General features: G+C 37.1%; 3 protein-coding genes across 4 annotated transcripts in view; all 3 read left to right on the plus strand.

Annotated features, from left to right (window-relative positions):
• Window positions 1–1,013: 1,013 nt before the first annotated feature.
• LOC107672666 (lysine-specific demethylase 4A-like) lies at window positions 1,014–17,348 on the plus strand. 2 transcript variants are annotated; one of them, XM_016465953.1, is made up of 21 exons: window positions 1,014–1,167; window positions 1,274–1,449; window positions 2,332–2,446; window positions 2,576–2,769; window positions 3,472–3,521; window positions 3,613–3,716; window positions 3,800–3,937; window positions 4,045–4,454; window positions 5,369–5,544; window positions 5,625–6,784; window positions 8,079–8,169; window positions 8,963–9,144; window positions 9,251–9,446; window positions 10,109–10,185; window positions 10,497–10,552; window positions 11,904–12,012; window positions 12,345–12,533; window positions 13,925–14,095; window positions 14,529–14,648; window positions 14,723–14,815; window positions 15,909–17,348. In XM_016465953.1, exons 1-21 carry the CDS (start codon window positions 1,021–1,023, stop codon window positions 16,044–16,046), a joined length of 4,092 nt encoding a protein of 1,363 aa, XP_016321439.1. In that variant the 5' UTR covers window positions 1,014–1,020; the 3' UTR covers window positions 16,047–17,348. The 2 variants fall into 2 exon arrangements, with proteins under 2 accessions (XP_016321439.1, XP_016321440.1); XM_016465954.1 differs by having other exon boundaries at window positions 5,372–5,544.
• On the plus strand, window positions 16,053–20,911 carry LOC107672643 (E3 ubiquitin-protein ligase RBBP6-like). The gene is made up of 4 exons (XM_016465929.1): window positions 16,053–16,156; window positions 20,279–20,451; window positions 20,521–20,624; window positions 20,698–20,911. Exons 1-4 carry the CDS (start codon window positions 16,053–16,055, stop codon window positions 20,896–20,898), a joined length of 582 nt encoding a protein of 193 aa, XP_016321415.1. The 3' UTR covers window positions 20,899–20,911.
• A 357-nt stretch (window positions 20,912–21,268) lies between these two features.
• Window positions 21,269–24,006, plus strand: part of LOC107672677 (CMP-N-acetylneuraminate-beta-1,4-galactoside alpha-2,3-sialyltransferase-like) — a 49,066-nt gene continuing 46,328 nt past the window's right edge. The window contains exon 1 of the mRNA XM_016465980.1: window positions 21,269–21,417. The gene's annotated coding sequence lies outside the window, so the exon portion shown is untranslated. The remainder of the gene's footprint in view (window positions 21,418–24,006) is intronic.

Here is a 24,006-nt window from a genome sequence, read left to right on the forward strand (position 1 = left end):
TGTGTGTGTGTGTGTGTGTGTGTGTGTGTGTTGTTGTTGTTGTTTTTGCAGTGAGTTTGAGAGATTTCGGGGTCAAAACTTTCAGTGGTCCTGAGCAAAACCTCATAATGAGATCATGACACATTCATAGATATGATGCTTTCTCATTAAACACTCTAACGTTGAATGATCCGATATGATGTGTTTGTCAGGCTAACGTCAGCTAGCATGCTAGTGTGAGTTTACAGGCGCTTCAACATTCATAATTATAACAGATATTAAACTACAGTGTTTTAATGTTTTTATTATATACTGTGTGCTTGAATATAATAGTGCAGCTCTGTATAATGTTGATTTTATTAAAACAGTTCATTAAGTTTATTTCTGTCAGTAAAATCTATGAGCATGTTGTTAACTGTTACAAGTTAATTCAATCTGTTGTTTTCTACTTAAATCAGTATTAATGTGCTCTAGTTTTTTCCCCTGAATTGTTTGTATTTAGTTGCTCCAACAAGTTGTAGGCCTAATATTTATACTTTTTCTGTCCTCCTATTATCGTTTCTAATTCTTTTTAAATATAATCTTTAAAATATTTATAATTAAAAATGTATAATTATTTTATGAATTATGTTGTTTATATTTATGTTTAATTAAATACTTTTTTTGAAACTGAGCTTTTTATTATGTTCTTAAATATTTATTTTTAAATTATTTAAACTAGATTGCTTTATCTTTTCCTTATGCAAATATTTTGAATCACTTTAAATTAGCACAATTATATATGTGTATAAAATGTGTTCGAAGTAAATTGTCTTGCCTAGTAGTGGTAGTTATTATAGTGATGGTGGTTTGCATGTGAAGTTTATTAGTCTGGTGTAAAGACACTTGTTGCAATAAAAATGTAATTGGTGGTGTTGGTTTGTGTTGCTGTGGTGTGGTTGTTTTTCAAAAAAGCATGAGTATGTTGCGTATTTAGTTTTGTTGATGTGTTTGTTGCTGAAATCTCCATCTTCTTGTTTCTCTTACAGTCCAAGTGACAGAATGGCTTCGGACTCGGTCTCTCAAAGCTCCCAGAGTCCTGCCACCAGGATCATGACCTTTCATCCCACAAGAGAGGAGTTCAAAGACTTCAACAGATACATTGTGTATATGGAGTCGCAGGGGGCTCACAGAGCCGGGATGGCTAAGGTTAGTGTACAAGATTTTCATTCAGCTCAAAATGCTGAGAGAGACTGTTTTTTGGGTGTTGTGGATGATCATTGAAGGTTTGCTGACTGATGTGCTTGTTTGTCAGGTGGTGCCACCAAAGGACTGGAAGCCCCGGCGCACATATGATGACATTGATGATCTGGTGATTCCCGCACCGATTCAACAGGTGGTCACTGGCCAATCAGGTCTCTTCACTCAGTACAACATCCAGAAGAAGCCGATGACCGTCCGCGAGTTCCGCAAAACTGCCAACACAGACAAGTGAGCAGCAAACGCTGAGATGTTTAGATACTGAAGAAAAGAACTGTTTAAAATCTGAATTAGCCATAATTAGCATCTTAATAAATGTTCCTGGTGTTATTATGCAGGATTAATCAATGCAAATTATTTAAAAATAATAACATTCTCCACCGATGACGTGACTGTTTCTTTTTTGCTGATGTAACTACATTGCTATTCAGAAGTTTGGGGTCTGCATTTGTTTGATCAAAGAATACAGAAAAAAACAGTAATATTGCGAAATATTATTATAATTTAAAATAAATGCTTTCTATTGTAATATATTATAAAGTATCATTTATTCCTGTGATCAAAGCTAGATTTTCAGCATCATTACTGCAGTCTTCAGTGTCACATGATCTTCAGAAATCATTCTAATATTCTGATTTGCTGCTCAAGAAACATTTCTGATTATTAACAATGTTGTAAACAGTTGTGCTGCTTCATATTTTTGTGAAAACGGTGATACATTTTTTTCAGGATTCTTTAATTAATAGAAAGTTCAAAAGAACAGCATTATACAAGAAACCTTTTGTGACATTATAATTTGATCATTTTAATGCATCCTTGAAAGTAAAAATTTCTTTCAAAAGTACTAGTTCAAAAAAGTACTGATCCCAAACCTTTGAATGGTAATGTAAGTCTGATTGAACAGAGAAACATAATATTATCCAATAATATCCTAGCCTACTTTTCAAATCTTGATGCATAAAAGTAAATCCCTTAACATTATTGCTCATTGTAAATTCTTTTTCACTCTGAGATACATTAAGTTGATGGTAGGGCTGCACGATAAATTGCATTGAGAATGTCATATCATGTTGACTGTCACCATAATAAAATGGTTCTGTAACTCGACTGCAGGTTCTGTAATCCCAGATATGCTGATTTTGATGAACTAGAGAGGAAATATTGGAAGAATTTAACATTCAATCCACCACTATATGGGGCAGATGTCAGTGGAACCCTCTACGAGCCAGTGAGTAATCTGCCCTTTTTATTAATGAAATATTTTTCACTATTAGGTTTCAGTTACAACCATTGTTTACAGTGTGATAATACTATAGTGTTATACAATGATTACAAATATGTTCCTGACTGTATGCAGGATGTGACGGAGTGGAATATTGGCCGTCTGAACACTATTTTGGACATGGTGGAGAGAGAGAGTGGAATCACAATCAAAGGAGTCAACACTCCATATCTTTATTTCGGGATGTGGAAGAGCACGTTCGCCTGGCACACAGAGGACATGGATCTCTACAGCATCAACTACCTTCACTTTGGAGAGCCTAAGTCCTGGTAATGTCACAACTTGTATGGATAGGAATGTAATAAATCATGTTTTTGGTCATTATTATTATAGTTTCTTTATAGTAGGCCTATATTTTGTTGTCTTTTTGGCAGATTCGTTTAAAAAAACAAGCTCATTTGTTCTTATTCACTACCATTCAAAAGTTTCTAAGATTGTTTTTTTTTTTTAATATATATATATATATATATATTCATCAAGGATGCATTACATTGATCAGAAGTGACAGTAAAGACGTTTATAATGTTATCAAATATTTCTATTTCCAATAAATGCTTTAACTTTCTATTCATCAAAGGATCCTGAAAAACAATGTATCATGCTTCCACAGAAATATGAAGCAGTACAACTGTTTTCAACATTGATAATAATCTGAAATGTTTCTTAAACAGCAAATCGGCATATCAGAATGATTTCTGAAGGGTCATGTGACACTGAAGACTGGAGTAATGATGCTGAAAATTCAGATTTGATCACAGGAATAAATTACATTTGAAAATATATGAAAATAGAAAGCAGTTATTTTAATATATCACAATAATACAGTTTTTATTGTATTTTTTTGATCAAATAAATGCAGCCTTGGTGAGCAAATGAGACTTTTTTCATCTTAAAAAAGCTTACTGACCCTAATAATATTCATACTGTCCTAAAGAGGTTTTAAAAGCATTATTACTTGGTCTCTTCTGCAGGTACATTGTGCCTCCAGAACATGGGAAACGATTAGAACGTCTTGCTAAAGGTAAAGTGGTCTTCTGAAAACATACCATTTGTTCCTCCTCCTCTTCAGCTGCTCATTAACTCAGTATTTTAAAAAATTTTCATTCATGCAGGATTTTTTCCTGGAAGTGCTCAAAGTTGTGAAGCCTTCCTGCGACACAAAATGACTTTAATTTCACCGTCAATTCTGAGGAAGTATGGAATACCCTTTGAGAAGGTCAGTTACTTGATCTTTATCATCTTATCATGTCATTGCTGATTTTATCTCATGACTTGACTTCTTTCTGCTTAATTCATCAGGTCACACAGGAAGCAGGCCAGTTCATTGTGACCTTCCCGTATGGATATCACGCTGGGTTTAACCATGGCTTCAACTGTGCAGAATCCACCAACTTCGCCACCCAGCGCTGGATCGATTATGGAAAGCTGGCAACATTAGTACGTTATTTCGCATTCATGGTTTACCCTCAGTTTTGGAGCACAAGTATGTTCAAGTATGGTATTGCAGATATGTTTTTGTTTGTTGATGTGCATCTCTTTCTCAGTGTTCCTGCCGGAAGGACATTGTAAAGATATCAATGGATGTGTTTGTTCGCAAGTTCCAGCCAGAACGCTATAAACTTTGGAAAGCAGGAAAGGACAGTGCGCCCATCGACCACTCAAAGCCCATGCCAGAGGCAGCAGAGTTCCTGACAGATGGAAAGACCGAGAAAGAGACAGGAGAGCTCAGCGATAGCAGCAAAGCAGAAACACAGGAGAAGAGAGGAGAAGCAGAGGTTGGAGAGGAGCAGAAAGCAAACACGGATGGTGGAGAGGACGACAAGACTGAAATGTTGAAGAGTGAAACCGATGGTGCAAAGGAGAAAGCAGAAGCAGAGAAAGGAGGTCTGGAGGTAGAGGAGAAGAAGCCTGTTAGTGATGAAGAACCGAGCGGCACTTCAGAGCAGATCAACAGGTGTGTAAAAAGAAAATACGTGGCCGTTTTCACAATCTCCATCTCAGATGCTGATGGGAGTTTGGTTTGCTTTTAGTCTGTGGTTCATTTGCTCACATAGTGCATTAGGGTTGTGAGATATCGCCTGTGGCTGATGCCTTTGACGATATCAAGATGATGATGATTATTATTATTAGCAGGCTAGTATTATTATCTAATTAATATTATGGCATAATAGTTCCATCATATTTCTTTTTACTGGACTGAAGTCAGTGATGTTCTTTGATAATGTAGTAAATGTTCTTTGCTCGTTTTCTGTAGCTGCTGTTTGAATAACTGAGGAAATGTAAGCATTATAACTTATAAAACAAAAAAACTTATGAACAATGTTTTTGTTATTATCATGTTAAATACAAATTTAGTCCTATTAAAAATATTTTATGACGTGACATCCATATGCTACTTTTTTTTTTTTTCATATTTTAACTAATTTATTAAAAACTGAAATAAAAATTAGCTAAATAGAAATAAAAAAAAAACCTAAAAGAAGACAAATGCACATAACAAAATTACAAAAATTTAAATGAAAAGTGAATATCAAAATACAAGCTTATTCAAAATATTAAATGCTATAAATATTACTAAAATAACACACTTTTAGCAGGATATGCTAAAAGATACAGTAATTGACTAGAATACTAGATTTCTAAAACTGAAGTTTAATTGAAAATGTAAAAAATGCATTTTGCCTTTCAGAAATTGTCTTCCAGCAGTAAATATACCATAAACAAGCTCTTTAATTTTTATGGTATAACACAATTTGTTGCACTTCTCCTGAGGGCTACGTCTCTTGCTTTAGAGCACAGTGTTGATAGTTCATGCAAAAAAACAATTTTTTTTTTTTTTGTCTTCTGATTTCCCTTCTCTTCATACAGTAGTAGTCCAAAGCAGAATGTGGGGCAGAAGCGGCTCAGACCCAGCCCTGACAATGGAGCAAAAGAAGACGACAATCAAGTGAAGGTAGAAAAAAAGGAAGTTGAGAAGAAGAAAGCCAAACTCAGCCAGACTGAGACCAACGACAATAATGAACAATCCATCTCCACTGAACCAGGTAGAGCCTCATATACAGCAAATGATACACAGGTGATGCGGTAATAAAAATGCTAAAACAACCAATGTGTATTTCTGCAGGTGATGTGCAAGCTGAAGAGACGATGGGGACAGACATGCCCCCACCACAAAAGCAAGAGAATCAAGCCCCTCCCTGCATGAAGGTGGCGCTCTCGCCATCAAACCCCACCTCCAGCAGTGACGTCACAATGCAGCAAAGAGACATCGTCACTCCCTCTGAACCCAGCGACGTCACCTCATCCTCACAATCCACAAACAGCATCGTTGATGATGAGCCTCCGAGCAGTAATGTCACCTTTCAGTCCGAGCACGTCACTCAAAGCTGTGATGTCCAATGCAAGCCCGATGACATCAATCAAAACGGTGACCTCACTGATGCCCAGCAGAGTGAAGTCACGTCCCATTCGTGTTCCAGTGACATCCCTGCCGCGGACATCACGCCTTTCATATCTGTAACCAGCAGTATCTCCTCTCTACTTGGCATTAACTCCGCCCACACCTGTGATGTCTCTGCAGAACCCAGCGACAGCACTATAAATACCATCATCCCTAGTCCAAGTGAGCCAGGCAATAACTCCTCCCACACCTATGATGGCCAACCAGAACCCAGCGACATCACATTCAGCCCTAAACACGAACCAGGCATTAACTCCGCCCACACCTGTGATGCCCAACCAAAACTCAGCAACATCACCCTCAGCCCTAAACACGAAACCAATGTTAACTCCGCCCACAGCTGTGATGTCACCACAGAACCCAGTGACATCAGGGTCAGCCCTGAACACGAACCCAGCATTAGCTCCACCCACAGCTGTGATGTCCAACCAGAACCCAACGACAACACTATCAGCACTGATCACGAACCCAGCATAAGCTCCGCCCACAGCTGTGATGTCCAACCAGAACCCACCGACATTACCGTCAGCGCTGAACACAAACCCAGCATTAGCTCCGCCCACATGTATGATGTCATCACTGAACCCAGCAGCAGCGCCATCAACCTTAAGCTAGGCGAGTCGCGGTGTAGCGCTGCGTCAGTGGGCGGCAGTCAGGTGTGTCCGCCTGCAGTCCAGCACATCTTCCAGAGAACACTGAGCCCCGCGGAGGTGCTGCATGTCCACAGCTACGCTAAAGGAGATTACAGCAATTTCGAGCCACGCTTTCGGCATGAGAGAGACCGAGACAGCGACTCTGATAGCGACTCTCAAGAGGACAGCAAGGTGCGTATGTGCCGTCTGACTCACTATTCACTAAAGGAATAGACTGCCACAGGGGTGGCATTATTTTGTAGACCAACCTCTAAGTTTGCATCACCCTGGTTCCCTTGACAAAATGCTAATAGGGTGTTTCCACTGGTTTTTGGAAAGTAAGCTGTGACCAAGAAAAGTTTATGATTCTTACATGTTTTGTTCATCATGATAGTCTTCACACATAAATACAACTTTTATGAATTTCGCTGCCTAAATACAATCTCCAGACGTAAAAATCTAAAGTTAAGATACAAACAAACTACACCACAATCACTCAACTTCAAAGTCACCCTTACTAAGCTTCCAACAACTCTTTAAGTCTTTATTTAAAAAAAAAATAAATGGCAGGAGCACTGATTAGTCTGTAAAAGCGACTAGTGAGTAGATGAGTTCAATGACCTCAACAGCCTCTGTATTCCCATTTAGCCACTTGTTAGCAACCACATTTTTTAAAGACAAGTAAAGGCTTAAAAAAAAACTTTAGTGAGGTGTTACTCATGTATTTTATGTTGTTGAATAAAACGTGAACAAATCTTGAGCTTGTGATCACCACAGACTTTATTTCAGGCATTTTACCAAAAACCCATTAAAAAAACCCATTGACAGTGGAACCAGAAGGTTTTAGGACTCGTTCCTGCAGCACTTTATAGTGCAAATCAGTTAGCAGTGTAAACACGTCCACAAAATTAACGCTAGATGTATTTCTCCTTCTTGAATGCCTGTGCTGTAGATTGTGGAGAATGCAGTAGACTCCCTCATGCTAGCAAACTATGCTGGTACTATACAGCATCACTCCACTGCCACAGTCCCAGCTATTTAAAATGATGAAATTGCACTTAACTGCATCACGTGTGTGGATAGATGCCCGCTTACAGCGCTTTTCATCATCTGATGAATAACTCCTGCCACCAATTAATGACATGCATGAACGTCTCTCTTAATAGTTTGTGTGCTACCTGCTTTCCAGGAGCAGTAGTAGTGTGATGTTAATCACTCCAGGCAATATAATGATATAATAAGCTAGTTTACATGGATAGGAAAGTGATTAAAATAATGACAATAACTCCATTAAATACTCAACAATAACAGCAACAGTAAATGCATTTCCATGCATTTAGCTCTGAAAATGTGAGTAGATAGTGAAGGAGATACAGACCCATCATAAATTACTATGGGGTTTGCGAGCTCTTGTTTGGGGAAACCCTGTTGTGTTTTGTGTGTGTATGGCTGCGTGTAATGAGTGTGAGTTTGTGTTGTCCTGCAGAAAGAAGCTGAACATTTAGTGGAAGCTCAGCACAGACTTCCCAGACTCCCCAGGCACCATCCTCTGATGAAGGACAGCATCAGTGACGAAGGTCAGTTTGTGTGGCAGTGTTGTTATTAAAGGCAGAGTAAGTGATTTTTCAAAAACACTTTAGAAAACTGATTTGGGCCGAATCGCAAAACAAACTTGTAGCCAATCAGCAATAAGGGGCGTGTCTCATTGGCTACCAGAAATCACTTACTCTGCCTTTAACTAAAACTAAAATGATTAAAAGTCATTTTCAGTAATTGAAATAAAACTGAAACAAAATTAAAATATTAGATAAAAACTTAAACCTATAAAACCTTGAAAATGGCAACAAAAACTGAAATAAAAAAGCTAAATAGAAATATTTTTTAAAAAGTAATAAAAATGACAAAAGCACAAAAAAAATCATTCAAACTAAAATTAAAATAAAAGCTAATTAAAAATATTAATACCGTATACATTAACAGTATATAAATAATGCTAAGTTAACACTGATGTGTGATCTGTCATTAGTGTAATGGACCACTTTTCAGGATCAATGTACTGCCTACGCACACTAGCACCACCGAACAGAATGTTTGCACATTGTGCAAAATGACTGTCCTGCCCTAAACTCAATACAGTTAGTTTAGACATTGTTGCTAATGTTGGGTTACTCAAACAGAGCAATGTTGAAATCTTCCATACAGTCACAATGTAGGACTCTTCAGGAAGTTACCATATGAATGCTTTACTTACAGTCGCCACTGCGCATTTAACTGGAATACAAAGTATTATAACTAAATATATCGTAAATCACATTGCAAAAGCATCTTCAGAATGAAGAATGATGTGTTGGATTGTATGTGCATGTGCAGAGCTGCAGGATCAGGCTGTGTCAGAGGAGGACGGGCTGGACGGGGAGGCCTGGGCGCGACCTTTGGCCCAGCTGTGGCAGAACAGACCGTATAATCCAGAAAGAGAGAGAGAGTACAACAGAGAGATGGGTCTGCGGCCTCCGTACTGCGCTGTGTGTGCGCTCTTCCAGGCACATCAGCGGGTAAGCCGGCCTGTTTCAAAGATCTGTGTTTATCTGTTTCCTGTCACTGGAGTATATCAAATGTCTAACACTTCCTGTGCTTTCCTGTTTATGTGTTTGCGTTCAGTCTGAAGGGGGCGAGAGCGAGCCAACCGTGGTGCTCCCCGGCGGTCAGATGAGGACCAAGCCTCTGATTCCAGAGAGATGTTTCACCACCACCACCGAGGACAGTGCAGACGTCCAGCCGTCCACACCTCACCTGGAGGAGGACGGCACCAGTCTGCTCGTCAGCTGCTCCCTGTGCAGTGTCCATGTGCACACTAGTGAGTACTGAGCTGACAACCCTGACATCACAATACTGGTTTGTTCCCTCATCGAGTAGCTGTTTGTGGTGCCTGATCAAAAAGGGAGTCAGTTTGGAGTTGTTTTTTTTTAAGAAAATAATACTTTTATTCAGCAAGTATGGAAAAAAGTGACAGTAAAGACATTTATAATGTTACAAAAGATTTATCGAGTAAATATGCTGAAAATTCAGCTTTGCATCACAGAAATAAATTGCATTTTAAATTTTATTCAAATAGAAAACAGTTATTTTAAATTGTAATAATATTTAACAATTTGACTGTTTTTATTGTATTTTTGATCAAATAAATGCAGCCATGGTGAGACTTTCAAAAACATTTAAAATCTTACTGACCCCAAACGGTAGTGTAGTTTGTCTGGTTATAACATTGACTAGAATGTAATATCTTTCTATTATGATGCCTTAAATGAGGGTTTTCTGAATAAGAAAATATGCAATTAGGGAACAAGTGTCTAGCATGAATGTGAAGTCCTTTGCTACTGTTTGAAAAGCATCCCAAGATGAACCCTTGATGATGCTGAGGACAAATAAGGAATCTCATCATAGTTTCCAACATACTGTGCCAGAAAAAGATGTGTTTGAATAATCATGGGTCTGTTTAATGTGCGCTGTTTGTTCTAGGTTGTTACGGTGTGGCTCCAGTAAGAGTCTCCAAAGACTGGAAATGTGCCCGCTGTAAAGCCAACGCTCTCACCGAGGTACACCTAAGCGGCTTCGCATATAGTGGGCCAAAAAATATTTGGACACTTACAGAAATAGTTCACCCAGATATTCTGTGCACCTAATCATCTGTTTTTTAAATGTTTTGCTTGATCAGTGTATTTTTCTTTCAAATGTCTTGATGTTTCTTGTTTCTGCTTTAAGTCTGGCTTAAGTGTCCAAATAATTTTCGGGCTACTGTGTACCTGCATTAAACATATGATTATATGCTGGTCTTTCATCTCTCCATTAAATGACGTAGTAGGATGCATTGTAAACTGATGATGTTTGAATCTGTGATTCTTGACAGAGTTGCTGTCTATGTTCGTTGAGAGGTGGAGCATTGCACAGAGCCAATAATGGCAAGTAAGTAAAATGAAAGTCCACTAGAAGGCAGGACTGACATGACATGAAACACACTGACCCCTGAACTCGAAGTTACCCAGATCTTGAATTGTTAGAAGTGTGCTTTTGTGGATTTTGTGTGCTTCAGACAAACAAGAACCTCACTTATTACACAATTCTGGTTTGAGATCACAGGAATCATTCAGTGTCTTGCCAAGAATTTCTGGGTAGTATTCATCTCACAATCAAAATAAAGAAATAGGAAATGTCATTTTGCATAAAGAAAGTGATGCCTATATTTAAGAATTTCATTATTTTTTCTTCCATTTTGACATAATTATTCATGACTGTTTAGCTTATTTACCTCCCAAACTGTCATAAGGAATACTAATGTAACACATTGTACCATATTTAATATAAACTAAGTATTCATTATAATACATTTTGGATTTAATTGAATCTTTATTGTCATTATATGTACACAGTGGTACAAGCAACGAAATGGGGTTGTAATTTTTTTACAGTAATTTTTATTACTGTAGTACAAACAGCCTGTATTTTAGTAATGAGAACCATCACAGAGAATAATTAGGTAACACTGGGTAGTTAAAGGAACTCAGTTAGAGGAACTAGAAGCCAGGGTGGTCCCCCGAGAACTACATTTTCCCCTAGGGCCGTTTTCTTGGTTGTATTTGCAGCAAAAAAAAAGTGCTGCATTCAGCAACATCAACAAGTGGAGGATGAAGAAGTGCCTGGACTTTGGCGTTGGTCCATCTATCGCTGTTTTCCATGTTTGTGGAGTAAATATATGTAAATGGCAGGTGGAGGCGTTTCATACAGAATGCATTCGGGCAGTCACCTTACACTTACGTCACTAGTAGTTTCTGTTGTGTTGGGTTAGAACCTACTCTCAAGTAAGAGCTAATTTAATCCCCCCTCGAAGGCGTTTCTATAACTAAAATCATTTTCGGTTCCTGCAGTGCGGACACGTCAAAAAGCGGGTATTTCCATCAATAGTTATAGGAGCTATGAAATGTTCTTCTGGTGCAAAAGCCCCTATGAGAATTACAAAAAGACTCAAAGGTACAACAACAAATTACAGTAATTCAGGAAGGAAATGTATTTTATTGTCATGAAAATAATGTCCCATTGTAAAAAAAAAAAAATGTAAGTGATCCTAAAAATATAATTTTCCTAAATGCAAAATATAATTGCTTATTTTTATGTTTTGATTCTGCTGTGAAATATGACTTGGACATAATCTTGAGAGGTTTTGTGAGATTGATCCTGCCATTTTTTTCAGGATCGGTTAATGTTGTGTACTTTCCACAAATCATCATCCCAGGTTCCTAACATGTGTCTCCATGTGCAGATGGGTTCACGTCCTGTGTGCGGTGGCAGTGCAGGAGGCTCGTTTTGTGAATATCGCTGAACGATCGCCCGTGGATCTCAGCGGCATTCCCTTACAGAGATTCAAGCTGGTGAGTTTCTGTTCCCTTCTCTAGAAAACATGCAGCGTGCAAAATGGGCATCCTTTTAAACAGCAACATCTCACTTCTCTGAGATGTGGCTCCACACCAAACCTCCATTAATCAACAGCTCCATGTGTCTTAAATCATATCGTACATCGTTGGTGCAAGAGAACGACACGTTTTGCTGCAGATTGTAACTTCAGGATGTTGACTTTTACTGGAAGTGCTTTGGTGTAAGCAGACATGGTGTTATTTATATCTACACTCAGTGCCATTTCCTCCTGTCTCACTTCCTCTGAGCTGTTTTCCTGTGAACTAATCTCTCTTGTATGTGCTTACAGAAATGCTACTACTGCAAACGGCGGATGAAGAAAACATTGGGCTGTTGTGTGCAGTGTTCTCACGGTCGCTGCCCCACCTCATATCACCCGACCTGTGCACAGGCCGCCGGCGTTATCATGCACCCGGACGATTGGCCCTTCGTCGTCTATGTCACCTGTTGCCGCCACAAAGGGCCGGTACAATCAGAGGTATTGCACTCTGACATAGTGTTGTAGTCAAAACCACCTAAACAAAGACCAAGTTGAGACCGAGACCAAGACTTTTAGAGGTTAATGCAGAGTTCACACTGCACGATTTTAGCCCGATTTTTCACTCGCCGACAAGTTTTGCGAAATTGCCGACAACTATTTAGAGCTGTTACCAATCAACTGAATAGGACAGAATGAACAGAATTCATCTTTGTGCTGCATAGGTGGCACAGAAGCTGCATCTGAATTGGTAGAATTACAATTGCATAAATATTGTTGAGAGTTTAATGTTTTAAAAATAGAATTTTGAATATAGAAATATGATGGAAAATAAATTAAATATGAATGTCGAACTAAAACCGCCAGTTGGCGGCAAATCACTTAATGGGTGATTCACAGAATCATTTATTCAACCAATTCGTTCAAAGCAGCTGATTCATTCAGTAATGAATCGTCGCTGTGTGTAGCTCGGAAACGCAACAGTTGATTGCTGGACTTTGTTTGGAACTATTTTTGTTGCCAAAATAGCAAAAAATTAAATTGTCTAAAATATAATTCACTTGATGCTTCTTGTTTAACGTTTGTATAAAATCAATATCACGTTTTGCAATCATGCTCATATTCATGAAAACAGCTCTCTTGATTTTGTGATATTGCTTAATTATATGTTATAATATAAAAACAAGATGTCATACTTTTTTGCAATCATATCTTGAATTTTTTTAAGATTATTAATTGAGGTGAAATTTTTGACACAATTCCCCATTAAATTCTGACCGAGCACAGCAGTATCAAAAGAGATACAATTAGAAATAAGTTATTGATTGCATTTAAAGCAGGAAGTTTTACATCAAATTAATGATGTTAAAAAATAAATCAGACAGTGTAACAGCAATTTAGTGATATCTCCGCACTTGTGTTCTTGAAATAAAATCCCAAGACCTTTTAGTCTGAGACCGAGTACAAATGCAGTTGAGACGGAGACAAGACCAAGACCTTCAAGAAGTGGTCACACTACTCTGAAACACTAAGATTGTGCACTGTAACATGTGCACTGCATTAAAATGAGATGTGGCTGTACAAGTTGGCCCAATAGTCTCTTCCTGTTTCCTTTTCATGGTTTAAGTGTTCAAATAGAACAGAGTATGAATAGCATTTTCTTTCTCCAAACCATAAGTAAAAAATAATACATTTACAACACTGTCCATTTGCATAAAGTGTAATACAGTAAATGTAATAATGACGATCGTGAATAATAATCGTGATTATATTTTGTGAGCAAAATAATTGTGACTAACTGTTTAACAATTATCGTGCAGCCCTATTGTAAATAGCATCTACCATCATATGTGTTGCTGCTGTGACCAGTGCTCTCTCTTTCTCCACTGCAGCGTAATAAAGCAGCCATGAGAGAGCTCAGCGTGGGTCAGAAGGTCATCTGCAAGCACAAAAATGGACGCTACTACCAGTGTGAAGTCATACAGCTGACAAAAGAGACATTTTATGAGGTCAACTTTGATGATGGCTCCTTCAGTGATAACCTTTTCCCAGAAGACATTGTGGTAAGACATGAGATTCGACCTATTCTCTACAGCAGTTTATCATAGAAAAGGTGCATTTAACTACAGTTTTAAGAACATTATCTAATTATCAACGGCATGGAAAACCTGGAAGCATCGGGGAATTTTGGGAAAGTTACGACGCTTCATATTTTTGTAGAAACTGACACTTTTTTTTTTTCAGGATTCTTTGAGAATAGAAAGTTCAAAAGAACAGCATTTATTTGTAACAGAAATCTTTTGTTACATTATAAACGTCTTTACTGGCACTTTTGATCAATTTAATGCACCCTTGATGAATAAAAGTCTTAATTTCTTTCACAAAAACACTTACTGACCCAAAACTTTTGAATGGTAGTGTATGATTGGCTCCAAAATACTGTATATTTAAGATGTCGTATATTATAAATATTGTATTTTGCGTGGTTTGGTGTAGAACCGAGACTGCGCTCAGCTGGGTCCTCCACCGCAGGGGGAAGTGGTTCAGGTCAGATGGACAGACGGTCTTGTCTATGGAGCCAAATTCGTGGCAGCTCATGTCATTCAGATGTACCAGGTAAATGTCTAAGAGAAGAGTTCGAGCGGTTCAGTCTGCGTTTAGTCGTTTAGTAAATCACTGCTTCTCTTCAGGTGGAGTTTGAGGACGGATCGCAGCTGACTGCTAAGAGAGATGACGTCTACACCCTAGACGAAGAGCTGCCCAAGAGAGTCAAATCTCGTCTGGTGAGCTCATATGTTAGGCAGATTGCAAGTAAAAATACTAAGATTTAAAAAGAAAAAATGATGTGACAACAGTACTCCATAGTTGTTAAGCTTGTCAGATGCAATAAAAGAGTGTTTCTGGAAGTAAAAATTCATTAATTTTCTCCTTGGGGAAATGATTTTTAAAGATAACTTGGAAACTATTAAAGACACTCCTACTGTGAGCTACAAGGTTGTTCTTGATGATATATGCGTTTGTTGAGGCCATCATTATTGCAACTTATTATTAAAACAATCAAAGTCATGGTGACCAAATAAAATACTTTACATTATACACATACAGTATAAATGCATATTTTGCAATAAACTTATATTGTTTCTATAGATATAATCAACAATTTTAAATGAATAGTTTTATATTTCTCCATTATTTTTTATTTGATTATTTCATTTGGGATTGTAGTTCTTTACCTCATTATAGCCAATAAGCACACAGGTTTTTTTGTTTTGTTTTGTTTTGTTTTGTTTTGTTTTTTTATTGCTTCAAAACAAAGTTTGTAATGTTGTAAATCACCTCATAACTGATTGGTTTGGTTTATGGCTTATAATGCTTTAAAGTGCCTCTATTATGCCATTTTTAATGTTCCTAATATTGTTTTTGGAGTCTCCTACAATAGGTTTACATGCATGCAAGATCAAAAAACGCTTTAGTTTTCTTAAAATATGCATTTAATATCACCTCGTTTTCCAATAATTCTCAAACGATTCATTTGAAGCAGTTCTAAGATTCTCTAAACCCCTCCTTTTCCGTGACCCTTCTCTGCTCTGATTGGTCAGATGGCCCAGTCTGTTGTGATTGGTCTGCCGCGTACAGCGTGTGTCGGAAACGATACGCCCATCGCCATAGTTCCATAATTTGAACGCTTGAGAGAAAATATAAAAAACATCTATTATTAAACATACTTACAGGTTGTGATTCAGTGGAGCCAGCTGGTCCAAATGGCATAATACTTTTTTTAAATCCCTGTAGGAAAAATTAATGGAAAAAAATACTTCTGGAGAAAGTGGGTGGCCACTAATGCGCTCTGTTGATTTTTGCATGTGTGTGATTCAGTCTAAGGCATCGAACATGCGTTTTGATGGCATGTTTGGAGAGAAGAAGGTCCAGGAGAGCAAGAGACAGAGAGTGATCAACTCCAGGTACAGAGGCGACTACATCGAACCCGTCATCTACCGAGCCATCATGGAGTAGCTAGCGATGACCCAGCCTGCACCCAAATCCACCAGCACTCATCCAGCGTCTCCAGTACACCCTGCCAATGTCAGTAGCGTTCAGTTCGCAGGGGTCGGACACCTGGATGGGTTTGATCGCTCCTCGGTGGACTATTACTAGCCCATCTATTCTGATATATGGGTCTAGAGTCGAGGCAGGGTGTTTCACAGTGTATTTCTCAGAGAATGCAGCTTTGTCATTGGGTGTCACGCCCTTTTAACCTCAGCGCTGTGAAACTATGCCACAAACACTCTAGAAGCACATCAGCATGAACATCAGGTTCATGGAGTCGCTCCAAATTACATTAGTTTGATACAGAATATTTGTAATCTCCTAATCTACTTTTATCAAATTGCATTAATTTATTTGACTTAATTGAGGGTGCTGTTTCTACCCGTATTTTACCGAACGGAGGTGCCATTGCCATTTTATGCATGCGGATCTCCTTTTTTAAGATCTACACTGTCATAAATTGTGCAGTTGAGATCCTGAATATTGTACATTATTTGGAACATAATGAATTCAGTGTGTCTTTGAGTCATTTTTTACAAGCCTATTTATTACTGGTGCTTTACAAAAGTACATTTTGCAATATGAGTTCCAGTGCTGTCGAAGTTCGACACCGATCTGTGTGTTCTGGTTTTGGAAAGAGGATCGCGTAGATACTGAAATGCCAAGGATCTCACTTTCACAGCTGTTCAAGCCCTGCCTTGCGCTCTGGTTCAATACACTTTCATTCAGACGTTTCTATTAATGTAACTTCTTACTGCTGTCAACATTTTATCAGAAGCCCCTATGGTTTTAATGAGCTATTTTTGCACTTCTCAGCTGTACTTTTATGATCTGTCATCTTTGTCCTTCCAGTAGCCAAGCTCTAGAGACCGAAATGCATTCATGAAAGCTGAGGAGGCCGTTGTTTGGACCGTCTAGCTGATGGCATTTGCAGAAAGTAAGGTTGTTGCAGTCCTTCAGTTGTTCGAAAGATAGATAGGGCTAATCTTCACTATAAAAAAAGAAAAATATAAAAGATTTTTTTCTATCAAGAAGCCTATTTTATTGCTTTGTTTTATAATACATGTTTAATGTTCATATACTGTGAGATAGAGTTGTATGTAGTTAATTTAAGAAATCTTGAGCTTTCGGCACGTTTCTTTTGCCTCTTGTGTTGCTTTCAAACATGAGCCTCGTTCTCACTGCACTTCTGAATGCAGAGGCTCTAGGACTTCCATACATGTATTTTGTAAAAATCATTAATGTGCAGCAGTAAAAGATGTGAGCTGACATGTTTCTTACACTGGGGTGTCTTTTTTTTCATTCACATTCAACATTTACTGCATTAAACAACAGTAACTAGATTTACTGATTTAGTAATGTATTTCATTTTATTTCTCAGTTAATTTGTCAATCATATTTTCACCACTGGTTGATAAAACCACAGCCAGCACCATGGAAAATTTTGAATGTATATATATATATATATATATATATAAAATAACGCAAGATTGTTGTTGATATATATCGTTTTCATTTTTGGTCTGGACCAAAAGAAAGGAAAGTGAGAACACACCCTAAAACTAATTTTTATTAAAGCCAATATTCAGAACTTCTGAACAAGTGGGAAAAATATTTTGCATTCAATTCTGAAAAAAACAAATCACAGATTATAATAAGACATTAAGGGGATAATGTATCAGTAAAAATAAACAAAATCCCGTTAAATGGATGGATTAAAATGCAGGGACAACCTTTCAGTAGATGGTTTAATTGATGTTTTTATAGATTATTACTGTTTATTTAATTGACTGATAAAATGTCAATATAGGTAATAAATTGGTCTTTTCAGGGCTATGCACAAACGAATACAGACGTTTGTTTACGGTAAAATACAACACATTTTTACATTATTTTTTTCTTCTTTGCATTTTTTTTTTCTTTCTTTACATTTTCTTTGCTTATATAACTAGAATGTGAAAATTAAATTGAAGAACTACTGTTTAACTAAATTGAACTTTCTATTAACGGAAGAGATGTTTGCTGGATGTCCGCTGTAGTCAGAGCTGTTGAGAAACAGAGTTGCGACACTTCATAGGAATTAAGGAATAAAAAAAAAAAAAAAAAGGAATTGAGGAATGCGGAAGCAAAGCGTGTCACGGAGCAGCCAATAGTTCCAAACAACCAATAGTTCCAGCACTGAAGCCCATTAATTTAAGTGTTTCTCTAGCACACTCGCTAATAAATTGAAGAAATTACTGCATTTTTTTACATTTTAATGCATTAGTTAACATCTCAGAAATCTGTCCAGTAGTGGTATTCCAGCGTAGTTATTAAAGGCACAATATGTAAGATTTTATTATTAAAATATCCAAAAACCACTAGAACGGTGTTATATATTCACACTATGCCTTTGCCTCTGTTTATTTTGAATATGCGCCCTCTAGCGGCAAAAATTACATATTGTGCCTTTAATGCACTTTATCTGTTAATAACTAGAAATTGCTGCAAATATAGTGAAACTGCTGTCTGTCCCGATTAAACCCATTCAGTCAGACTGACAGCGCGGAGTTGTTTGGAACTATTGATTTATGATGATTCGTGATTATGTGATGATTTATTCACACTTTCCAAAGTAATCACACTTTACGGTGTTATGGTCAAATATTCTTATAATTACTTAAAGCGTCTGCTAAATGTAAATGTAAAATTGCACAATAACTACACTATTGTTCTACAGTTTGGGACGGTAAGATTTTTTGGAATGTTTTGGAAAAAGGTCTTATGCTCAACAAGGCTGCTTTTATTTCATAAAAATACAGAAAAACAGTAATGAAATATTACTACAATTTAAAGTAATTATTTGCAATTTTGGGACATTTTAAATGTAATTAATTCCTGTGATGATGATGGCAGGCTGTTTAAAGCAGCCAATACTCCAGTCTTCAGTGTCACAAGATTCCGCAGAAATCTTTTTAACATGCTAAATTGGTACTCAAAAACATTTCCTATTATTAATAATGTAGAAAGCAGCTATGTAATGTAGATAAATACAAGAATTATAAAAAAAACAACACCTTACTGACCACAAACTTTCAAACAGTAGTGTTTAATAATAACAATAGTTCCTACAACTTGTTTTGCTTCTGTTTCAGTTTTTATAACCATTTCTTACTATGTGTAAGTAAGTTGTTGTTTTTTAGCATGTGTGTTTGGCAGTGTTATTTTTTAGGATTACTGATAAACTACTGTCGTTTGATTTGTATTATTTGTATTTGTTATTTATTTTAATTTTAGTTAAATTATGTCTGAATTTATTATGTTTGTATCGGTCTTTTAAGTTTTTAATTTTATTTGAGTTATTTTAATACTTCAACAAACTAAATGGAAATGAAATAATATATATATTGAATTTATAAATATGTATATATATGTATATGTATGTGTGTGTGGTTGTACATACACATGTAGTTTTTTTTTTTTTTGGTGTTTGGCTTAGTGTTATGTTAGAATCATTATTATACTCTCATACCTTTTGTTCTTTAATATTTAGAATTTTTTTTTTAGCTTTATTTTTTGTTTTTCATTTAAATGTTAAGTTTTGAAACTTAGTTGTATGCATTTGTCATGTCAAAGCATGTCGCAACTCTCTTTCTTAACGGCTCTGAGGTGCGTTTCCCAAAAGCATCATTAGCTAACTATGGTTGTAACGACGGAACTTGCGACCATGTGCTTTTGGGAAACGCACCTGTAGTTTTTCAGCGTTCACATGCGTCTCACGTCATGACGACGCGCTTCATCAGTATCCATGGCAACGTTCTGTTGGCGTTTTCTGTAAACCTGACTCATCAGCATCAGCTAATCGACTGATCGGCTTTTCCTTTCGCGATTGTGATCGTTTAGATCAGTTTTATTTTGTGTGGTTAACAAGAACCGTGTCGACATGCCTTGTGTTCATTATAAGTTTCGAAGTAAACTCACTCACGACACGGTCGAGTTTGAAGGCAGTGTACAGTGAAGATGCTTAAAATGCTTAAAAGTGAGCATAAATCCCACAATGACAAACACACAAGCAGCTTCTTCAAGGAGGTTTGAGTGTCTCAGTGCTAAATATTACAACATGCAAATGCCTGTGAAACAGACTGAGAATCTGGCTGAGGCAAATGCATCAGAGGAGGACAAAATTTGTGTTTGAATCATGTCGTGTTTGATCTGTTCAGTGAGGCCTATGCGATTAGGAAGAAAGAAAAGCCGCCCTTCTCACCCCAGAATGAGCCTTCATCCCCATCCTCATCCGATCCAGTCCCCACCGCGCTGCTATGTCTGATCTGTAAGGATCTGCTGACTGATGCTGTGATGATTCCCTGCTGCAGCACCAGCTACTGTGATGAATGTGAGTGTCTGTTCAAACAAACATCAGTCAGAAACAAACTGGCTGTTTCTGACTATCTTTTGGTCTCAGGTATCAGAACGTGTTTGCTGGAGTCTGACGGACACCTTTGTCCAACCTGCAGACAGTCAGATGTTTCACCGGACGCTTTGACCGCAAACACTGTTTTGCGTCAAGTAAGACCTTAAGCCGTTTCTTCTTGTGGTTCATCTTCATTTCAGAACTATTTCATGATTCTTTCTCACACAGGAGGTGAATCATTTTAGGAATGGAACCAGATCTTTGCGTCCAAACCACAGCCGTCGATCCCGGTCACCCATCCCAGAATACTCATCAAAGAGGCGTCGGGATGTGAGAGAGAATCGTTCCCACTCAAGATCTCCTCTAAACAGATATACAGACCAGAAGAGACCTGAGACCTTTCAGTCCTGCATTGGAGAAACATTGTGAAGCATCAGTTACAAACGCCCCGAGAATAAACACAAAGCATCAAAATGTATTTTTATTTTTTATATATATTTTTCATACTGTTAAGAGGTATTGAAAAATACATTTATATTGCATAATGGGGGTTGTCCTTTTGTATTTTTAAATAGCCCAAGCTTTTTAAAATTCTACTACTTCTATTAGTTCTGTTATACTAATATTAGTCACCCTATAACCAACTAGTAATATAGTCAGTTAAATGCATAACGATACTGCATGGCATCATGGTCTGATGCAAGATCAGTGAATGTGTATTTATTCATGATTATGAAACCACAACTCTTGGGGAACAGGAAGGAGTGCAAAGGGAAGCCTGCCAGTACTGTCTTAAGATAAGTATTGTTGTTTCTTTGTGAAGTGACCCCCTTATTTAAATCCTCTTCATACCAATTGTTAACAAAAGGTCTATTCATTTATTTAGACATAAAGTTTCGATGTGATGCAGAAGTGCAAAAGTTTGCCAGTCCGAAAGGGAAAGGTAAGGTCATAGAGATCTAGCTCACTCACTAGAACTTCTAGTGACCTAAATTAACACTCAGAGATCCAAATGTGTGAAATGTTTCATAAGATTTTCACAGTACAGCAGCCTACAAGCTCAACCCAACTTTCACATTATACGTCAACAGGAAATCTCTTTTTAACATCAACCATGCATTTATCTGAGGCACACACATATCCGTCATTGTAGTCAAGACCTCTTTAATTTGTGTGGTGTCACAATAAATAAATACAGCACATTTAATTATCACTGAAGCACAGCAACAAAAACATATTTGTTATGCATGTAAGATTAGACAAGGGAAACAGGTTTAATTCAGTCTGAGATTCTGTTGTTGTTCTTTTAAAATTGCATTTGCATGCATTTTATTTTATTGTGTTTGCATTCAATTGATTAATTTAGAAGATTTTTAAATTGACTTTAAAATGAGAATAACGCAAACAAAATTGTTCAGTTTAATTTTGCTTCCTGTGCTCATAGATGTGAGAACAGACAGAGCATTGTGTTATTGTGACGTGTATTTCCATTATCCTGCAGATAAGACTCTTTATCTACACTGTCCTTGGTTAAACTGCGGTCAACAGTTATGGGGCAACATAAACTAAATGATCTCATGTGCACTTCCACTGAGATTAACCTGGAACTTTACTGACATCATAAGGGATTTTCCAGTTTTGTGTTAATTTAGGTAGTAATATCTGTGTGTATTTTGAATAAGACCTACAAAGTATATACAGCTAAAGATATGTGAGTAGATGGATTTTGTTTTATTTTTCGACACTGAAATCAGAAAAGTCAAGAAATTGATTCTCTATGGTCGTCACCATTATGTGAACACAGATCACCACAAGACAAAAGAACAAGACTGCTAAACAATTGACATTTAAAGACATTATGAGTAACAGCCCAATAAAATTGAGTCATTCTTAGTGCAATAAAGAAGTACTGTGACATATTGATGATATAGTGCCTGATTGTCATGGTAGGCCTACACTAGTTCCTCCATTTTACCATGGTAGATTTCCAAGATACCGTCTCAATGCCATTGTATTTTGGTACTTTGGTTATGGTACTTTGGATCTATTGTTATTGTTCTATAGTAATCAATACAGTAGACTTAATATGTATAACCCTTACAAAAATGAACCATGGTTTTATAATAGTAGAAGTGTAGTAACCAGGGTTTTTTTTTTTTTTGTAGTAAATCCATGGTTCATTTTCATTAGGGAGCACACTGTCATATAAAGCGATACCTAGCCTATCTTAAGTAACACAACACTGTGTGTCCGCTCAGCTATGCATGTGTGTAGTAGTGACCCAACACTTGCACTCTCTATTCTAATTGTATGGGGGAAAACATTTGACCCTCTAACACTAGCACTCTCTATTGTAATTCTAAGGAAAAAAAACACTTGACCTTCTAAAACTTGCACTCTCTATTCTAATTTTATGGAAAAAACACTTGACCCTCTAACACTAGCACTCTCTATTCTAATTCTATGGGGAAAAAACACTTGACCCTCTAACACTAGCACTCTCTATTCTAATTCTATAGGAAAAAAACACTTGACCCTCTAACACTAGCACTCTATTCTAATTCTAAGGGAAAAAATAACACTTGACCTTCTAAAACTTGCGGTCTCTATTCTAATTCTATGGAAAAAAAACACTTGACCCTCTAACACTAGCACTCTCTGTTCTAATTCTATTTTAACTATTTGTTGACTTGACCCTCTAACACTAGCACTCTCTATTCTAATTCTATAGGGAAAAAACACTTGACCCTCTAACACTAGCACTCTCTATTCTAATTCTATATGGAAAAAACACTTGACCCTCTAACACTAGCACTCTCTGTTCTAATTCTAAGGGAAAAAAACACTTGATCCTCTAACACTAGCACTCTCTATTCTAATTCTAAGGGAAAAAAAACACTTGACCTTCTAAAACTTGCAGTCTCTATTCTAATGAAAAAAACACTTGACCTTCTAAAACTTGCAGTCTCTATTCTAATTCTATGGAAAAAAAAACACTTGACCCTCTAACACTAGCACTCTCTATTCTAATTCTAAGGGGAAAAAAACACTTGACCCTCTAACACTAGCACTCTATTCTAATTCTAAGGGAAAAAATAACACTTGACCTTCTAAAACTTGCGGTCTCTATTCTAATTCTATGGAAAAAAAAACACTTGACCCTCTAACACTAGCACTCTCTATTCTAATTCTATGGGGGGAAACACTTGACCCTCTAACACTAGCACTCTATTCTAATTCTATGGGGGGAAAAACACTTGACCCTCTAACACTAGCACTCTCTATTCTAATTGTATGGGGAAAAAACACTTGACCCTCTAACACTAGCATTCGCTATTCTTTTTCTATTCTATCTACTTGTTTTTCTTATTATATATTATAAAACTTGCTACATGTACTGCGTAAGACTAACCGAGACTTGTCACAGCACTTACGTATTGTTGCCCAGTGTTGGGGAGTAACTAATTACATGTAACGGCGTTACGTAATTTAATTACAAAATAAATGTAACTGTAATCCGTTACAGTTACTAAGAAC

The sequence above is a fragment of the Sinocyclocheilus anshuiensis genome, unplaced genomic scaffold, assembly GCF_001515605.1.
Source record: "Sinocyclocheilus anshuiensis isolate Anshui unplaced genomic scaffold, SAMN03320099.WGS_v1.1 scaffold1346, whole genome shotgun sequence".
NCBI classification, from domain to species: Eukaryota; Metazoa; Chordata; class Actinopteri; order Cypriniformes; family Cyprinidae; genus Sinocyclocheilus; species Sinocyclocheilus anshuiensis.